Source organism: Nothobranchius furzeri, chromosome 4, assembly GCF_043380555.1.
Source record: "Nothobranchius furzeri strain GRZ-AD chromosome 4, NfurGRZ-RIMD1, whole genome shotgun sequence".
In the NCBI taxonomy this organism is placed as follows: Eukaryota; Metazoa; Chordata; class Actinopteri; order Cyprinodontiformes; family Nothobranchiidae; genus Nothobranchius; species Nothobranchius furzeri.
The window spans coordinates 68364168-68383797 of NC_091744.1; the positions used below are offsets into that span (position 1 = coordinate 68364168).

The window sequence follows — 19630 nt, forward strand, 5'->3', positions numbered from 1 at the left end:
TTAATTATTTTTATAAATAAATAATGTTGACAAAGAACCAGGAACTCTAAATAGGTTCAAATATGTTTCAGTTTAGCAGAAAACTAGCTGATAAATTATCGACGAGTTTTGTCTGTCAAGTTCATTTCTGACACCTTTTGATATAATAATACAAATTACATGAAGAGGTCATATAAGCAAAATATGTAAATATTTTGAGAATAACGTGTTAACCCTTTGATGCATAATGGTCACTACAGTGGACAGGTACTCAAAATTGTTAGTTCTTTATTTTTGCTATTAAGCACAGCTGTTGAAGACTTTATTGCATGTGAGCCCCTCCATTTGGACTTCAGTAAGTCAAGCCAACATATTTCATGTTCAGAATGCACACTGTCCACTGAGATGGACATGTAATAAATTATTAGTAAATTAACAAAATATTACAAAAATATTTGTTGAAATTTGTTTCATTCACACCTAAAGATGAATGAAAAAAATTGTTTAAAAAATCATGGTTGAAGATCTCATAATTCATGCATCAGAGGGTTAATTAATTAAAATAAGAGATGAATGAAGCACAACTGAAATACTTTTAAATTGTGTTTGAATAAACATATTTTATTCCCTTATTGTTTGTTTATTTAATTTCAACAACAGCAATGGGTTCATTACCCACATGAATGTTATTTTATTGGTAATCAGTTAAATAATAATGATGATTTTTATTATTATTATTATTATTATTATTATTATTATTATTATTATTATTATTATCATAATTATTATTATTTTTATTATTATAAGTGGTAACTTTTATTAAATCGTTTGCGTTTATGTAAAAAAAATACAAACTTTTGAAGTTTAATTTGACAATTTACCTCATGGACTTTCATACACGTGACAATTATAGGAACAGATGGTCTGAAAGAAAATTCAAGACAAATAAAAAAGGAAAATAATATGGGCTTTGAGTTACAGAATTTGTTCCTTTTGTTGGTAAACAACAACAAAGAGCGTTTAATTGTTGATAACGCCCAATTCCAGTGCAATTTCCCCAACTGTGCATCCTACTGATATTCAAATTCTGCGTGCGAAAATTCCCCCAGTAGAGGGCTCCCCACAGCGGTACGACTAAATACTTGTTATACCCACATAAACCAAACCACATTAATGTTTCAAATTAAATATTAAAATTAAAGAACGAAAAATGTGTTAAGTTTTGTTTGCCTACATAGGCTATAAATAAAAATATAGCGTGCAAATGTTGTATTGCCTAATTTTATTTAATGCCACCTGAGATTAAAACCCACCAAATAAAGTATTTTTGTAAATAAAATATGGAGATTCTGATGAGGAGTAAAATGTTGAAGTGCAAGTTATTATTCAGCAAGTTTAGTAAGAAAAAAATGCACCGTCCCGCTTGGACACGCAGCCATGTTTGCACTCAAAACTCAAAAAGAACAACAACAACAAAAAAGAGCAATAAAAAGAGCAGCAAGGGGGGCCATGAGGAGACTTACATGGTACCCTCTCCCCGGACCCACACACGTCCGGGTTTTTGCAGACGTCACTGGTCGATGGTCTTTGTTTTCTCTCCACCTCCCGCAGGAGGAATACAAGTTTATCATCCGGCCAGGGACGGGACGGTCTCCTCTGGCGCTCCTCTCTTCCATCCGTCAGATTAGCCCTCGACCTTTCTCCTGCATGGTGGACATCCTGATCAACACTTCTTTTTTGGATGATATGGGGGATTATTCAAAAAGTAAGACGCGTTTCTGTCTTTTCTCGGTAGTTGTTGTCGGATTTTTATTTGTCGCTGCCGACTTTTTGTCCCAAAAAAAGCAACAAATTGTAAACAATCAATATTTTAAAAAGGGTAAAAGGTACATAGAAATACTTGTTAAAACATTAAACAGTGATATAGCTTTTTCATTCATCACAACAATAGTAATAATAGTAATATTCTGCTTTGTTGTGCTAAACAGTCCTCTCGTCAGTATGGAGGTGGTTTTAAAAGGATCTAATCAGGATTAAAAGAGCGCATGCATGTCTTACATTAATGCTTTGGTTCTTCTCCGCAGAGAAGTCGGGAATTGCAATGTGTGTGGGCTGTGGAAGTCAGATACACGACCAGTACATCCTGAGAGTCTCTCCGGACTTGGAGTGGCATGCAGCCTGTCTCAAGTGCGCAGAGTGCAACCAGTACCTGGACGAGACGTGCACTTGCTTCGTCCGAGACGGGAAAACATACTGTAAAAGAGATTATGCACGGTGTGTATGAAGGACTGGTTGACTTTTTTGTGGATTAATTAAAAAATCGTCTTAATTTTTGAACGCAGGGAAGTGCAAGTATTGTTGTAAATGCAAATTAAGTGTTGTAAATGCGCGCTCCTTCCTTCTCCAGATTATTTGGCATCAAGTGCGCAAAGTGTGACATGGGCTTTTGCAGCAGTGACCTGGTGATGAGGGCCCGGGACAATGTGTATCACATGGAGTGTTTTCGGTGCTCTGTGTGCAGCCGACACCTCTTGCCGGGGGACGAGTTCTCCCTGCAGGACGACGAGCTGCTGTGTCGGGCTGATCACGGTTTGCTGGTGGAGCGGGCCTCTGCAGGCAGTCCGCTGAGTCCCGTGAACATCCGCACCCGACCGCTGCACATTGCAGGTATCATCATCATCATCATCATCATTATTATTATTGCTGCAGGGTATTTGTTGAAAAATATGTCCTTTTTGCCTTATAGACCCGGTCTCGGTCCGGCACCCGCCTCATCACCGAAACCACGTCCACAAACAATCCGAGAAGACGACCCGAGTCCGGACGGTGCTGAATGAGAAGCAGCTGCACACCCTGCGGACCTGCTACAACGCCAACCCGAGGCCGGACGCGCTGATGAAGGAGCAGCTGGTGGAGATGACCGGCCTGAGCCCCCGGGTGATCCGGGTCTGGTTTCAGAACAAGCGCTGCAAGGACAAGAAGAAGTCCATCCTGATGAAGCAGCTCCAGCAGCAGCAGCACAGCGACAAAACCGTGAGGAACAATGCTTTCTATTTATGCATGACACATAGCAGGGATTTTCATGCAACAGTTCCTAATTGGGGAAATTAATTGAATGAATGTTTATTGACAAACAAGAGGTTGATGTGTGAAAAGTCCGAATAAAAACATTGTTGCAAGAAAAAAAGGAAAAACAAAATCTACGCGGCAAATTCTGCTATTTTATAAATGCGTTTTGATTCATTTTAATGAATCGAAATTAAAATGCATGTTTAAATAAAATATTTTCCAGCTAAACACATGAGCATGAGTCAAAGTTTTCTTTCGATATTCATGATGCATTTTCAAGTGGATTATTTTTTTTGTTTTATTATACAAGAAATGCAATTTTCTGTGCAGCATTTGAAGTAACTGATAATCTCCTCTTGTAGAACCTGCAGGGTCTGACAGGAACACCTCTAGTGGCAGGCAGTCCCATCCGGCACGACAACACTGTGCAGGGGAATCCTGTGGAGGTGCAAACCTACCAGCCTCCATGGAAAACCCTCAGTGACTTCGCCCTGCAGACGGACCTGGATCAGCCTGCCTTCCAGCAACTGGTAAGAGGAACATCCCAGTTCGATAGGAAAAAAGAAATACTGAAGGAAAAAGAAAGAGAAAGGAAAATATTGAAGTAATTCAGGTCAGTTGATTATATTTATCAATCTAAAGCTGAAATGTACTGAATTGTGTTGTTTTGCGTCATTTAGTGATTTTGGTACAATTATCATTATTATTATAGCGCCCTTTTTCTATTTTATTTGAATATTTTGACTTGTAACATTATTATTTACGTGCTCTACACTGCTGCATATTGTATGTTATAGATATGTAACTTTATTTTTTATTTGTAGTTTTTAAGTTTATCTGGATGTTGCCATGACAAACTCTCCATCCATCCAACTGATTTTTTAAATGCAATTTCTTCTGAAAGTTTTAACTCAGGTTTTGACAACGGATTTAGGTAGATTTCTACTTTTAATGGGTTAAGTGTTGAACTCATCTATAAGGAGGAGCAGCTTGGGTTGACCCTGTTTCGCTCCTTTCAGGTGTCTTTTTCTGAGTCGGGCTCTCTGGGAAACTCCTCAGGCAGCGATGTGACCTCCCTGTCGTCTCAGTTACCGGACACACCGAACAGTATGGTCCCGAGTCCGGTGGACACGTGAGGAGGCACCGGGGCAGCTGAAGGCCACCTCTCCCCTCTCCTGTGGAGCTCTCATTCACGCCAAAGACCCCCCCATCGGAACCAGGATGGATTAACGCCGCTGAATGCATCCAGGTCCGGACTGGAGGAACTGGGGGTGGGGTTCTGCTGGACACGGACATCATGGGCTTCTTAGCTGAGAACACTTTGCCAATAAACCTGGACACGTTGTGAATATGTGACGGGATTTACGCACACGAGCCTCGCGCCCAAAAGGTTTCAGTATGAGTGAGAAGAACACAAATGTGCATGATGTTTCACCGACTCCTGAATAAGTTATTGGATCAGATGAGAGGCGCACTGCCGCTTCTTCTCCCCAAATAAGTTATTAAGATTATTTATTACCGGTACGGAAAGCTGATCTAATCAATAAAACAACTGCGTATTGCATGCATAATCCATCTGTTCCACAAACCTTTTATATTTAAAAAAAAGTTAATTAAGTCGAAAAAATAAACCATCTACTTTAAATGTTGTTTGAAGTGCAGTTGGAAGGATTTGAGTTTCTCCATCACGCTGCAGAAAGCTGCAGATCCGGAGTTCCTGCATGTTTAGATTCGATACTTTACTAATCTGGTTTATTTGCTCACATTCTGAGCCAAGTGGATCAGTGACTGATTGCTGTCAAGATATTATGAAGCATTTGCCCCCTGGGTCAGGGGTCACAGCATCAGCAACAATAGGCTGCAGACACTTCGTGCGCATTTTGAAGGTTTGGATGATTCTGTTGGCTAGGATTACATCCTAATTTGCTGTTTAATCCAATGGAGAATCTGCGTAAGGTTGTTGCAGCATATAAATACACAATTTTGCTGTTATTAGGATGATTGATACACATGAAAAGGAGGACTAGCTGGGAGGACAAGTCTAGACAGGCTGCAGGCAGCGGCGGCCTCTTATCTCCACCCGGCATCACCTGTAAAGGATCCACTGAGCGCGCAAAGGCGCAGCGCTGAGGGGACTCCGGGTCTGCACCAGGGCGCATCCCGGCGCGTCTCCAGTTTATTTTCATTCCAGCAGGAATCTTGAACGACAAATAGCCGCTGGACAAAAGAGCAGGCAGGTCAGGCCGAGTCGGACACACTACACCTCAACAATTTGTAGGAGAGGTTAAGCTTAAGGAAACGGACTGGAGTTCTATTGAAGAAAGAGACTTTCTGATATGAAAGATTTTGCTAAAGAAAACAAATAAAATAGTAAACACAATTACAAAACCTGAATTTTGTGTAATTTTTAGGGTTGTTAAATCTAAAGTTTTCAAAATGAAAACGCAACCATTTTAGTGATGAAAAAAGAACTTTATTTTAGATGTCAAAATGCTGAATTAAATGTTTAAATACAGAAAAAAAAAACTGAAGTTATGAGAACATGTTTCAGATTTTAACCATAAAGGTGCTTTTTTCCTCCACATTTCTGTGAAACTGAATCAGGCAAATAACTGCATAAAGAGGAGAGAAACAGTTGTGTTCAGCATTGGCTCTTTTAACTGGCCAGAAAAGCAAGAATTGAACACAGTAAACACGTAATTTTTGCAAACAACTTAAATTATATTAATTTGTAAATGCTCCTTAAAATAAAAAAAAAGTTTAACTCTGAATATTTTAACCAGAAAGTGGCACTGTAAAGACTACAGAAATGTTTATTAACATTCAAATATGCAGCCAAATACAATAAATAACACAGTGCTCATGAAAATGTTTGGCAATGTATAAATAACAGTTTAGGTAAATGTTTTATTATTATCAACAGGACAACAGGAACAAACGTTTTTCCCCACACAGAAACTAGACTAGTGTGTTTTAAATCTAATGAACAATAATAATAAAAAAAAAAAGCAATTTGTGCAAATAATTCTTTAACAACAACGCTTAGGCGTCACATTAACAAAGTCTGAACATCCTTTTCGGATAAAAACCTAAATTCAGAAACAAACTAAGTTCCCCCACACCTTGTAGTGTTTAAACTGTGCTTTTTAATTTATTTCTGAGGTCGGCTCCATCACTCCTGCTTCTTGAGAAAAAACTGCAACGCGGAATCCCACTGATCTCTTGGAAAGCGGTTGGACAATTCACAGTAATCCAACAGCCACTGGGAAACTTCAGACAGACACAAAACAACTAATTAGACCTGGTGTCTGACAAAAATATCTTTATTTATTAAAGAAATTACAGGAAAAATCAACAGGTTTCTCAGAAGAAAAATGTTTTGAAAATACAAAAAAATAACTAGAGTTGAGGAATAATTAATATATAAGACAAATTTAACCGCTTCACAAAAAAAATCTGCTACGTTAAATCAATTCATATTAATTTAATTTAATTAAACAGAAAACCTTACCTGCTTTACTGGATTTACCATCTGAATCCTTCTCATTTGTGGCACAGTCCTAAAAAATAACCATATGAAACATTCCACTTAGAATAAATAAAACCACCTTAAATCACGCTACATCAGGACACTTAAGGCTGCTCTGATGATTCCATCCCAACAAACAACTCTTCTCCGTTCACTCTGAGGAATGCTCTGGAGCTTAACGCAGTTCCAGGGCAGCGGGGCAAGACGCCATGCATTATTGGTTTGTTTGAAAGAAATGACAATAGCTTGTCTCCGTCTGAATGGGAGTTAATCAGTGTTTAAACAATGGTGACTGCAGCGCAGCAAGGAGGACTTGTTGTCAGAGGAAGATGAAGGAGACGAGCTGTTTACTGGGAGGTGAACCAGTGGCAGGTAAATCCAGCGTGAAGGAATCCATTTATCTCCAACAGCCTGCCTGCCTGTTATGGATGCTACTCAGCTGAGCGCTCGTCAATTAGCTAAAGCACAGCTAATATAACCAAAGTTTAAGTGACAGCACAGAGGCAGATTTATTTCCCACACTTCGTTATTTTTACCTGATTCTGATCCACTTTAACTGCGGTGGCGTTTGTGTTTTTTTTTTTACCTGAATGAACGTGGCCAGGAGCACGCAGCTCATCTCCTGCTGCAGGATGACCTTGTTTTGAGAGTTGTTGTAGCAGGCTGAGATCAGGGTGGGAAACAGCACTCTGATGAGGTGTGGGTGGCTGAAGTATTGGAAGGGCAACTGACACAGTTTCTGTAAAACGCTGGGCTGGCGGCCAGACTGCACAATCACCTGGAACACACAGCAAGCGGGGCCAGTCAGTCACTAATCCAGCCAGTGGCACTGCTGGTTGTAAATCACCACCCCGTGTCCCTCCCACATGTAAATCTGCCACTAAAACAACACACAAACAGCCATTAGGAGACCTCGAGGGGGGGCAGAGCCTCCCACTGCGCAATTAAAGACTATAAAACACAACGATGGGATGTTTTGTTGCAAAAATGTCAACAGCAGAACTGTAGCATGAGTGGAAATGAGAAACATGAACTCATTTCATAATTAGTGGTTCAGACTTCACTTTCAAGTTGTCTGTTAGGCTCTCTAAAAAGCAGCCACAGCAAGAGTGAGGCTCAGGTTAAGAGGGCATTCACAGGGCAAACTGAGGAGGGTGCAAACTTCTACCCTTCCTATTCACACATCATATCCAGCCCACCCTTCCCCAAAAAATGTAATTAGATGGAGATCCAAGCTTAAAGGTCTGGTCATTTACGCCGAAGATGACAGCCACCATGCTAAATCCAGGCTGTGCTGCTTTAAACTCAATGGAAACCAGAGGTCCCACCGTCACAGTGACATAAATTCTTGGGATTTACAAGATCTTTTTTTCCCAAATACACACTAATACTCTTCCACTGGCTCACCCTTTGATAATGCACTCCAAGTTTGAGCAGCAGGATAAACAAAGTGATAGGTCACTGCTTTTATCAGGTTAAACTGAAGCATCTCAGCTGCTTTGTGTGTGTGTGTGTGTGTGTGTGTGTGTGTGTGTGTGACAGGACACAAAACAGTTTCACTTCCAATCATCATTTGTTTGAAAAGAAAAAAGGAAAATCCCACAGATGGGTTGGAAAATGTAAGACTTGAGAAATACTCGAAAATGTTAAGTTGGCTGGACCTGACAGTTTGAAATGTTAATTTAAGAAGATAAGAAATCAAGCAAAACAAATATTAAAACATGCTTTTTGTTGGTATGTTATGTGTTTACATTATTCTGGAAAAAGATGTAGAGTTGCTTTCCTTAAAGAAGATTTTCCTTCTACGCTCTTCATCCCTAAATCCTTCCTGGATCATATGCAGCTAAAATCACCAGAAAGCAGGAGCTATAATTCTGCAAAAGCAGAACCTCTTCATTCCTGCATTTAATCCACAGAGTTTATGTATCATAATTTAACACCACAGCAAGCAGGTGATGTTTGAGTTGGAAGTCTCGAGTGATCCAAGCTACAAATCAGCCAGCAATCTTATAATCCTCCAGCAGGCATCTTCATTCCATCTTCAGCTGCTTAAACAAATTGTCCACCCTCAAGTGCCCAACGAAGAAAGACATAAAACAAAAGGCTCGAGAGTCTGGAGATGCACTCTGCCAGTTTTCCAAACTTAAGGATTAAAAACATAAACTGAGACTATGCGCGATCGCATCTCTGGCTGAAAGCTTGAGATCATAAAACTCACAGCTAGCAAATGAATCTGAATCAGTGCATCTGGTCCACATTTCAAAACAGAACTCTAGAGGAGACTCAAGTGTATCTGTTCTTTTTAAGTTCAGAGACCTGGTTGTTTTCAAACAGCTTTACGATGCCTCCATTACATAACTTCCTCTCTGTCCACAATGACAACAAAGAGTGCGTAAAATTAATGTTTCGAAACAAAACAAATCCCCGGGAAACCCCAAGCAAGGAAGGGCAAACCCATAGATTAAAGAACTGATTTTCAAAAACAGTCATTTTTCAGCCCTGCAATAAAATTTGAAATGTCATTATTAGTCTGGAAGACAACAAGCTGCTAACTCTTTGCTGTAATTGTATATCTGTGAAATCTCTGTCAGTTATTGTGATGGAAGTTTTAGTCATTTTGTCTAGATGGTCCAAACACCTCAGGAGGAACTCGAGCCGCAGCAGGGCCGTATATCTGACACTCGAATCCACAATATAAACCAGATCCAATGGAACGCCTTTACTGATAAGACAGGCAGCAGAGCGGACAGCACAAAGTTACTCAGAGGAGGAGGAAAAAAAAAAAGGTTTAGGGCTTTTTTTGTTTACGACTTCTACAACGAGTTCCTGGGATGTGTGCAGGACGCCGTGTAAACTGCCTTTGGACAATGCTAGCAGACATTGACAAAGACACTCCAACTTGATGTTTAAGGTGACCGTCTGTTGGTTTTAAAACACAGTGAAGCCCGCTGTTTACACAATAAAACGTAATAACTCTCATTTATCTCTGTGAGCTGAGGCTGTCATTCCTTTCCAGATTCAGCTGCTGATAATTCCGCTCGGAGACCAACCTGGTGACGGCGTTGCAGACAAATGGAAACTTCTCACTGAAAGGTTCGCGAGGATAAAAACGTCCTTGGCTTCACTTAAAGTCGGTTGGACCTGCATTCACCCTTGAAGCGGCGTGTAAATCATGTACCGAGCTAACAATCAGACATTCCCTGCCAGTTAGTGGCGCATGTGTGTGTGTGTGTGTGTGTGTCAGTGTTTCTCTGCCTGTGTTTACTCTGCTGGGTGATGCACTGAGTGTATTCCCCCGCTGCTGGCTCCCAATGGTCTGCACGAGCTGCACTTACCCCGCAGGCTGTGAGGGCTTGGTTGTCTTGGCAGTAATGGACTGCTGAAGGAAGAGTTTCAACATCAGGTTAACAGGAATTACAGACCTAAAGCCTGACTCGGGCCTGCAGGGTGGAGGAAACGCCCTCAAAGAGAATGGGAAGGAGAGGACTGACCCCACAGATAAGCTCTGGATATGTGTGTGTGTGTGTGTGTATTAGATGTTCCTTTGAGAGATGAGTCAAAAGCTCGTGGGACGGCGGTCGGTGTAAAGATAACTGTTTATGAAATATAAGCACAAAGGGGTCTCAGGACACATTGCGGGGCAACTAATACCGCTACATTAAAACATCTGTAAACAAGCTGAAATCAGAGCGGAGTGTGTTTTATAGACGTTAACAGCTTTTGTGAGGCTCACAAGGGAGCGGCGCTTTTCCATGAACCGAAAAGAAAACGCCAATATTTTTTTAAAGATTTCTACGCACTGTAATCGCTTTCATCTTTGTAAAAATACACTGGAATAAAGCGGGCTAAGGTGTCACCATATCATAATTACCACCTCGTTAGCTAAAAGACCCGACACATCATTGCCGTGGATGAATCATGAATGAATGAATCAGTGTGGGTAAAGACATGAAGATTACCAGTGCGTCTCTCCTCTGAGAGAAAGAGGAAGTGCAGATACTTGTCAGTGACAACGTTTATTTAATTAGCTCTGTTTGTCAGTAGGTCTCCACAGACGCACTCAAAACACAAAGAAACATATGGCTACATGGCTCAGCTGCCCTCATAAGCTGAGATGCTCGTATAAAAAACCCAAAAGCCTACATATGTCACTCTCCCATTTTTTTTTCTTTTTCTGCAGCAAGTTGAATAATTCATACCCCCTCAAAGCAGAGGTAATACATCACTACATATAGGGCTGCTTCAAAGTTCTGCTTTTTATGAGCAGCTTTATTTCTAAGGCATGTATATAAACAAAAGCCGGTGTGTCGACAGTGAATCAGCAGTCTCCGCAACTGCAGAGGGCCTCGGGTCGGGCCGCTTTTGTGTCCTGCCAATGCTTACATTAGCTCGAGAAAAGCTCAAGCTGCTCCAAATATTCTCCTTGAAGACATCCATCTTGGTGGAGGACTGAATGGACGTGTTCCAGGAACTGGACCACTGGCAAGGATCAACCATGTGAAGTTGTGTTGGATCCTGTTTCCTGACAATCTGTACGCAGAGATGTTGGGAGGTTTTTTTTTTCCTCTGCAAATTGTAGTGTTAGAAAAAAGTTGACATTTCTTTGTCAAGAATGAACAGACTCATTTAAATGTTATTATCTGGCTGCTCTCTATAATTTGCAGGTGTATCATAATAAAAGAAGACATGATTTTACAGCGCCTCTCAAGATAAGATCACAAGGCGCAAAAAGGGCTAAAAAAATGAAAACATTTGATTAAAAATGTGAAGGAAGAAAATAAATAGAGGAGATAATCATGATCCTCAGAAAGACAGAACTGCAGCAGCATGAGGAGATGGTAGTGACAACTATTTAACCATAAGTTACTGAAAAGCCAGCCTGAACAGGTGAGTTTTCAGCTGCTTTTTAAAAAAGACCTCTGAGTCCACTGATCTCAGGGGGAGAGAGTTCCAGAGAAGCAAATGATCCGTCACCTTTGGGCTTTTTCCTGGTGCGCTGCACAACCAGTAGGTTGAATAAAATGTTCATCTCGTGTTTAATTGAATTAGTTCATTAAAATTTTCACCATAAAATGCTAATTAGAGCTATTATGATCACCAAATACCAATTCTGCCAGCCAGGACAATTAGATCAGATTGTAAGGCTATAAAGCAACTGCAGCTTATTCAGAATGGTGCTGCTAGTCTTAACAAGAACCAAGAGAACTGAGCACATCACTCCTGTTCTTAAATCTCTACACTGGTTACCAGTAAACTACAGAATCCATTTCAAAGTCCATCTTCTCTTTCATAAATCACTCAATGGCATGGGGCTAAAACAGATGTTGGATCCCCTTGCAGTACGGACACCCAGCAGATCGCTGAGATCCTTAGTAAACAGTCAGCTGGTAGAACCCCAGGTCAGAACCAAACAAGGTGAAGCTGCTTTTTAGCTACTACACTGATGGAATCAGATTCTTTTAACTCAAATCTGCCCCAACTCTAGTAACTTTTAAATCAAATTTGAAAACTTTCATGTGCACCTTTGAACAAATGTTTCATAAGCAGCACCTTCTGCACTGTAGCTGCACAGTCTTTAAAGGTGTGGTTTGCTGAAAATAATGGTTACTTCTCATTAGAATTGGTCACTCTTGAGTTTTCATGCAGGCTGAACATGAAAATAGTCTCCTACACCGATCTTCTGCATTAGCTTCTGATAGAAAACAGATAGTGAAACTCTATGATTTGAAAAGACTGACTGCTCTACGTCAAGCTGTAGCTTGGACTCACCGGTCTTTACTCGCAACTGGGAAGGCTGTTTTAGCATCCAGCAGATGGCTGAAAAGTTTTGGCTAGTAGAAGCTATCTGTTAGCATTAGCAACCTCACCACACAGCAGAAACTCCTCCTGGCTTGTGTTATTTGTGGAGATAAAACATCCACATTGCCGTTATCAAATCGGAGGCGAGACATCCAAATATCAGGACGTAAGACTCCAAAGCATCTGAAGCTACTTTCTCCTCTGACTTCTCCCCTTTGACACGGGCGCTTTCTGGGCTTTTATTTTATTTCTTACATCTAATATATTTGTGTAATTTTAAATTTGATTTTATAATCTCCTGTTTAATGGTGTCATGTTGATTTTAATGATGTAGGTTCTTGCACCAAATAAGCCCACTGAATTGTTTCTGAAATGTCCTAAATAAATAAATGTGCCTTACCTAAAGGAAGGAGATACGATGCTAAGACAATATTATTCAAAAAATAAGGAAACCACAATCAGTAATTAGCACACAAATGGTCCTGATCGGGTAAGCAACTGTGTAGATATAAAATGCGATCTAAGAGACCAAAGCTGCGGCCGCTGCTCGCGTGGCTCAGTCTAATCAAAGCCCAGCCAACTGTATCGTGGCTAATCAGCGGCCCAGTAGACGGGCCATGCATGACAGCCAGCTACACAGCAGCCAGGTCTACTCCCTCACATCCTGCTCACTTCCACACAGCCCCCTAAGTAGTTGTAATGCTGGGGCAAGCAGACTGCCCTGCTTTTCCAGAGGGGAACAAAGGCTCACTCTGTGGGACAAAAGGCGACACACAGACCAAAGGCGGGAAGGTGCCAAGCCATGAATCTTTAAATAGGTGCTTTTTGTTACAATTACAAAACTACACCCTTTTTCTGACAAATAATACATGAGCAGGACAATAGAAACATGATTCTGTCAGGCTATTCATCCTAAATAGACAACTTTATTCAACTCAAAGAGTTTACTGAAGCTTATGATGAAAAAATTAGTCAGCCCACGCAGAAAAGAGTTCTAGCAATAAAGAAACAGCAGTGAAAATGTTGGACATAATTCCCGGGTTGCTGTAAAATTTATGGTAAGATGCTATAATGAATGCTTACTTATAGGACATTCAACATTTTATTTATTTAAACTGCATCTGCCGACAAACCTCTTTAGTACAGGCAATTTAAAGTCAGGCACATCCGCGGGCAGTCTGGTGCTGCTGCAGAAATTTGTATATTTTTGTCCCTGAAAATCATCGGTTTAATAAATGCTTTAAAATGTTTTTGTCTACTGACATTTCTTTTAATTTACCTGTTTTGAAATATTAATATTTGATTAGTTTATTGAATTGCTTGATTAACTCTGGTTAAATGTTTGATTTTAATCCTGCACACAAAACAAAAATTCAACAGTTGGTTAAATTCAGGTTCAGAAATGTTGTGCGTTCAATGTCATTAGTGGCATTGTAGCAGGTAAATAAATAAGACAGAAAAATCATTCAAACAACATCTGCAGCACATATCGGCCATCAGCCGACCACGACCTTTAAATGTCAGCGATAGAAAAACCAGCATCAGTCGATGATTACTCACACTTTTTCTAACAGGTTGATGATTTTGTTCCTGCCTTACTGAGGAGTCAGACTATCTCTTACTGGGCTGCGACTTAAGATGACAAATTGAAAACAGCATTAATTTAAAAAAATTATTGAGTTCCCAATACATTGGTTTTTCTTTAGTGTGAGTTGTAAGACCATCATGTTTCACATCTTTGAGACAAATTTTCTTTTAAAATAGTCACAATTGTCACAGGTGTCTGCAACATGTCTCAATTTAGTTTAATCAAGTCAGAAAGACAGAAGAACGAGACAACTTTGAGAGGGGTTGGCGACATATGAAACAAAGTTGCAACTATTTCGAGAAAAAGGAGCGATTCGAACAATTTAAGTGGATGAAATTTTCACAAAATTTTTAGAAAATAATAAATGTTATGTTAAAAAGGACTTTGCTGTTACAATAGAATAGAATATTTCTTTATTGTCATACCTGAAGGTCCACCAAATCAGTACAAGAAGTTATTAAGCACGAGTAATTACCTGGTTGTCAGGATGGTTAACTGTGAAGTACCCCACACAGATGATGACTTCGTGCAGCAGCTCTTCTGATGAATGTTGGGCGCAGTACCACAGCAAAGAGCTGATGATGTGTCGGAAAGCTAAAGACAGGCCCTCAGCACCTAGAACGGACTGGTCAACAACAGGCAAACAATGTCAGTGTCCAGTCCTGGTAATAAACGGAACAGTACAAAGTTCTCAACTTTACCACGTAAAGCATAAAAACAACAAGACTCCTTGTTTTTATCTGGTGGGAACAGGAACGGTTCAAGTGTACGAGCAAATCAAACAAGGACCAACTGTAAAACAACTCAATCCTACTTACAACCTGAGCTGTTAGGTGGAGCTTGCAGACAATATTTATTAAACATGCCAGTGTGACAGAGCACCATAAGATCATTGTAATTTGGACTGGAGGCTAGGAAGAGCTAGCGTCCGTGAACAACACCTGAGGAGCTAAACTAGGTTGGCTTCAGGGCTCACAACAAAGACTTTGAATATATTTTACCGTTTTCTATCTTTTAATATTTTTAATGAAATTCTATTACTACTGACAGCTAATTTACCACATTAATAGTATTTTTTAAGATAAATTTAATCTGAACACAATATTTGGAAGCTTAGCAGAAGAGTGAATTAGTGGTCTGAATTTTGATAATCCAGCTACAGTGACTGCGTATAAGCTGTTGTAGTGAAGTAATGCGAAACACAAGGTGATTAAAACTCAGCCAAAAAGGGAAGAAGATAATTTAAAATGTTCATAAAATTCCAGAACAGAAATGCTTTCATTTCCAGCTGTTTTCAGTTGCCCGAATGTGGCGGGTCAGTAACAGGAAGCTGCTTCAAAGTGATTACCACCAGGCATTAAAATAATTAACAGCGTTCTGGCTTGGCGTAGTGGCTGTCTGTCTGAGCGCCGACTTAGCCCGGTGGAGCTGTCGCCCTGTCCTCATCAGGCTGGATAACATACTGCCGCAAATACAGTGATAATCACTTGTGTTTCATCCTAACTGCAGACCCACTGCGCTCCATTCAACCTCAAAAAATGACCCAGGGTCAAAGGGCATCCATGTTTATGTCCACAGGTCAGCTCAGATCTAGGATGAGGAACCTCCTCTTCAAACAGCTCTCAACATCACCTGATCACTAAAGAGATCCATTACATTTAGAGTATTAAATATTTGTGGTGAATTTTATATATTCTGCTGCTTTTGATGATACATAACATCTCATTTCTGGTCAACTAACACTCTGTAGCCAAAAAAATTAAAAAAGAAGAAGCAGCAGCAACATTTTTTTAATAAGATATAAACATTATAAGGAAAACTGGTCTTTTCCCCATCTTACCTGGAAGGCAGACAGGTCAAGAAGGGCAAAGCTGTTGAGGAAGCGGATGCCCTGCAGAGCCACCTGGATGACCTCGAGGCTGTAGGGCTCCTGACTCTGGGAAGCAGACTCTGGTGAGAAACTGTGCAGGAGGATACAATACAGAGTGTGCACCACTCCCACAAGGTCAGTAGATTGCAGAAGGGCTGCGAGTCCAGTTGGATCCTGGCGTTTGTTGTCGAATATACTAGGAGCACTAAAGGAGACAAAAGTAAGTGTTAACTTGCCTTTCTCTCTGACGGTTTCATTCAGTTTCATTAGCAAAATAAAGCCAAGAAAGGGCTTTTATTTGACAAATCAACATTGTGTTAGTCCTGAAGTGCAAACTGATGTAATTCGCTACTGCTTTAAGCAGAGAAACAACAGATTTGAACTAGCAGCATGTTAAATATCTCAATTAGTTTTACAGGTTTCAAACCAGAATTTGTAGGAAACATAGGGGAAACCTTGTTGGGGTCCCCAAAGCTGGACCAACAACTGTTACTGGCATGGGGCCATACAGAAACAATTAAAACACATACAAGGCCTTTTATTTTGAAAACTTCCTATAATTACTAATTTTTTTTAAAAGTGACAATATAGAAATAAAGTGCACAATATTTGCATAATGTGCAGTAATTACATTTTATGCTTGCACTTTATAAACTTTTGTTGTGCGCATGATCTCCCCCCCCCCCCCCCACAATAAAGCAGATGCTAAAAAAGAAAAAAGATGTGATTTTTTTTCCTAAAGCATGTCGAACACGAGTGATGGTTCCATATTTGCATATTAATGCCCCACGCATTTTAAATACATCCCCAATGCAGACGAGAGAGAGAACATACAGATCAGCAGAAATCTGGATGAGGCAGCAACTCTAACCAGCACATATTACTGGAATCACGGTAAATCCCTCTGATTTACTGCTATATTCCTACATTGTCTCACTGGCAGAGTGTTCAGTATTTCTACAGTGGTGTGGGTGTGTGTGTGTGTGTGTGTGTGTGTGTGTGTGTGTCAGGTGTAAAAATGTAAAAACTGAACTAATATAAATGTTCTCAGGCAAGTGAAAACCCTCTGCTGGAGCAGGCAGACGATTTCAGACTACCGCAGCCAAACCATCCGTGATTTGCAGCTTTGTAGAACAGAGGGTTTGTGACCTCGACATGAAACCGACAGTGCATGCTGATACTTGATGTTAGCCCAACAGGCTTTGCATGAAATATGCTGCTAGGCAAGCACACAGCCTCTAAATGCTATTATAATCCCCTGACACAGCAACTGGCATTGAATAAAGGCCTGCTGAGCAATCTTGTATGTGCGACACTCAGAATTAGCAGAACATAAAACAGGACAGGACAATGACAAGACACCATGTTCTCGCATTTATAGATGTTTTCTACTGTGCTACATCTAAAAGACCCAGGGGTTCATTCCATGGAGAAAAAATAATCCTACCTGTCTGTGCTACAAGGCTCAATGTTTCTATTCTTTTGAAGTGAGAATTGCAGTGCTGATGTCCCTCGGTGTGACTGTGTGCTTAGCCTCTGTCAGCGGCGCCACTGAACCTCTCTGAATGGAGGTCACCGTGGCACATGTGGGTGGGCTCCCTCCTATGCTGCAGGCTAAGGTTTATGGTGAGTGACACAGCGCTGGGTCAAGTAGATGCCTATCTCTATATGAAGCAAGGACGGCTTCAGCCAGCTCGCCGGCTGCAGAAAATGACCTGCTGGCTGATCGTTTGAGTAACTGTGAGCTTGTCTTCATGGATCCGACTGACAGTGAAATGCCAATAGTTACTGAGCCTCTGTCATTACAAAGACTGAGGCAGAGGTGTGTGTTTGTTAGAGGAAGATCAAGAGATAATGAGAGAGAAACTCACCGTCCAGTTAAGACAAAGCAGAGTTTACACATGCTGTGCAGCAGAGCTGAGGCTTGCTGGAGGAAGGCGGACATCTTGGGGTGCTCGTCTACGGGGCTTTGGACGGATAAAAAGCACCCATACAGCTTGTCAATCAACCCCACATTTACCACGTAGCTGCAGTAAACAGATAAGAAAAGAAAAACATTACATGCTTTATTACTTGGGCTCCTAAAACACACATTTTCTTTGTAAAAAGGCCCTTTCACCAAAGCTAACAAAGGCCGTTACTGTGTGCACTCCCACAGCTCTACAGCTGTAAGCCAATACCTCACCTAAGCCCTCCACCCTATGCTATTACTGTGATATCTTCAATTTGTCTTTGCCAATGACAGGACTCGTGATCATGTTCCCTGTACTCTCTCAGCCACAAATCACCCCTAATTGTGTCATTAGATGGCTGTTGTGGCCCCTGTGCCAGCACGGCTCTGGGCTCTTGACAGTCCACTGACCTGGGGCTAGTCTTCTGGAAGCTTCTGGTATGCAGAGATCTTTGAACATGAAGAGCTTATGAAAATCTAGACATCAATACAGCTGCCAATCAGTTTATAAATCACAGTTGTGGTTGGTTTCTTGTCTTGTTTCTGCTTTGGTTCGTCACTTTTGTTTTTTGGTTCTGTTTTGTTAAAACAGTCACTCTGTGACGTTTTCCTAGAAACAGGTGATTCAGAGAGTTCATACTGAGAGAAACCTAACCCTAGCTCTGAAGATCACCTGGGATCCTGAACTAAATGTATGGCTTTATTTGTTTTTAATACTTTAACAAGAAAATTGTGAAACAGGCAAAGAGCAGAAAGGAAACAGTGAACACGAAGCTTGGTGCTACGGGAGAGAGGGAGCTGCAAAAGCTGAAGATGTTTTCATCTTTTGTCCTTCCTCACATACACATTAAAAGGACAGTTGATGTAAATCTTGAGATTATCAGTCTGACGACACTATTTTTCTCACCCCCCCTCTGACTTGGGGTTGTGACTGGGTCAGTGGATGAGATTGGTGGGCTTGCACAGCTGCTCCATCCAGATGAATCATGGCTTGTGGGAGGTATGGTGGAAAGGCAGCACTAGTCCGTGAGGCTTTCGAGGTGCTGGGCCTGCCTTTCCTCATCGTCCGTTTTTCTCCATCCGAGCTGCGACTCCTACAGTCCAGACCCACAGGGGCTAGCCTAAATGTCAGGTTCAAGGGGACCTTTCAAAGCTCTGGAAGTGCTCTTTGTTTATGCGACTTCGTAAGCCCCCACAGAAACCGATATTACTTAAATTGTGTTTCAGAAGTTGTGTGAAAAAAAAGCATGCTGGGAGGACGCCACAGCACACCTTATTCTCACACTACTCCCATTTTAACAAGACACTGCTTGGACAGCTTCCAAGTGATCTGACATTTTGTTAGCCTATTCCTTACATATGGCACGCTCTTGGAGAAATCGGATGTTGACTACTTCTCAGCCCGGTGGAGGGGAGCGGAGGAGAAGTGCTACTTAAAGAGGTAAAAAGGTTGTGAGGTGAGGAAAAGAGGTGCCATGTAGGAAGATGTGAAACACAGAGTTACACAGATCTCTGAAAGGGAAATACCTGATTAGATCCTGAGCACGAGTGTTAACGGACTCTGCGGCGGAGCTCTTGACCTTGGAATCTGAGGAGGGGATCCATGGGTTCTCGGTTTGCCCTGATTCAGAAAGGAACGGCCACAGGGAATCCAAGATGGTGGCAATGGTCTGAAGCAGGCCTGTTGTCAGACCTTCAAAGACTTGTTTGTTCACAGATCGACCAAAAATTGACTTGTCTTCATCTGGAACGTACAGCTGATTCAACAGAAGGACAAAAATGTGATTAATGAAACAAACTATTGTTAATCAGCATTATTGTCAGAAACATAAAACAATTTATTCA

The 19630-nt window shown here is 41.0% G+C and overlaps 2 protein-coding genes across 4 annotated transcripts in view; one reads left to right on the top strand and one right to left on the bottom strand.

Moving 5' to 3' along the window:
* Positions 1 to 1544: 1544 nt before the first annotated feature.
* Positions 1545 to 4621, top strand: isl2a (ISL LIM homeobox 2a). The gene is given in 8 exon segments (XM_015964479.3): positions 1545 to 1623; positions 1626 to 1673; positions 1676 to 1744; positions 2064 to 2253; positions 2387 to 2646; positions 2726 to 3012; positions 3411 to 3578; positions 4068 to 4621. Coding segments are annotated over 8 exon segments (1203 nt in total). The 5' UTR covers positions 1545 to 1559; the 3' UTR covers positions 4185 to 4621.
* An 878-nt stretch (positions 4622 to 5499) lies between these two features.
* The window catches only part of scaper (S-phase cyclin A-associated protein in the ER), a 79250-nt gene continuing 65119 nt past the window's right edge, over positions 5500 to 19630 (bottom strand). For all 3 annotated transcript variants that reach the window (XM_015964478.3, XM_015964475.3, XM_015964477.3), the window contains 7 exons: positions 19313 to 19542; positions 17706 to 17861; positions 15805 to 16039; positions 14440 to 14589; positions 7164 to 7355; positions 6560 to 6608; positions 5500 to 6318 (listed from right to left, as the gene is read on the bottom strand). In XM_015964478.3, the coding sequence (XP_015819964.1) occupies positions 6221 to 6318; positions 6560 to 6608; positions 7164 to 7355; positions 14440 to 14589; positions 15805 to 16039; positions 17706 to 17861; positions 19313 to 19542 (1110 nt within the window). In that variant the 3' untranslated portion in view covers positions 5500 to 6220. The remainder of the gene's footprint in view (positions 6319 to 6559; positions 6609 to 7163; positions 7356 to 14439; positions 14590 to 15804; positions 16040 to 17705; positions 17862 to 19312; positions 19543 to 19630) is intronic.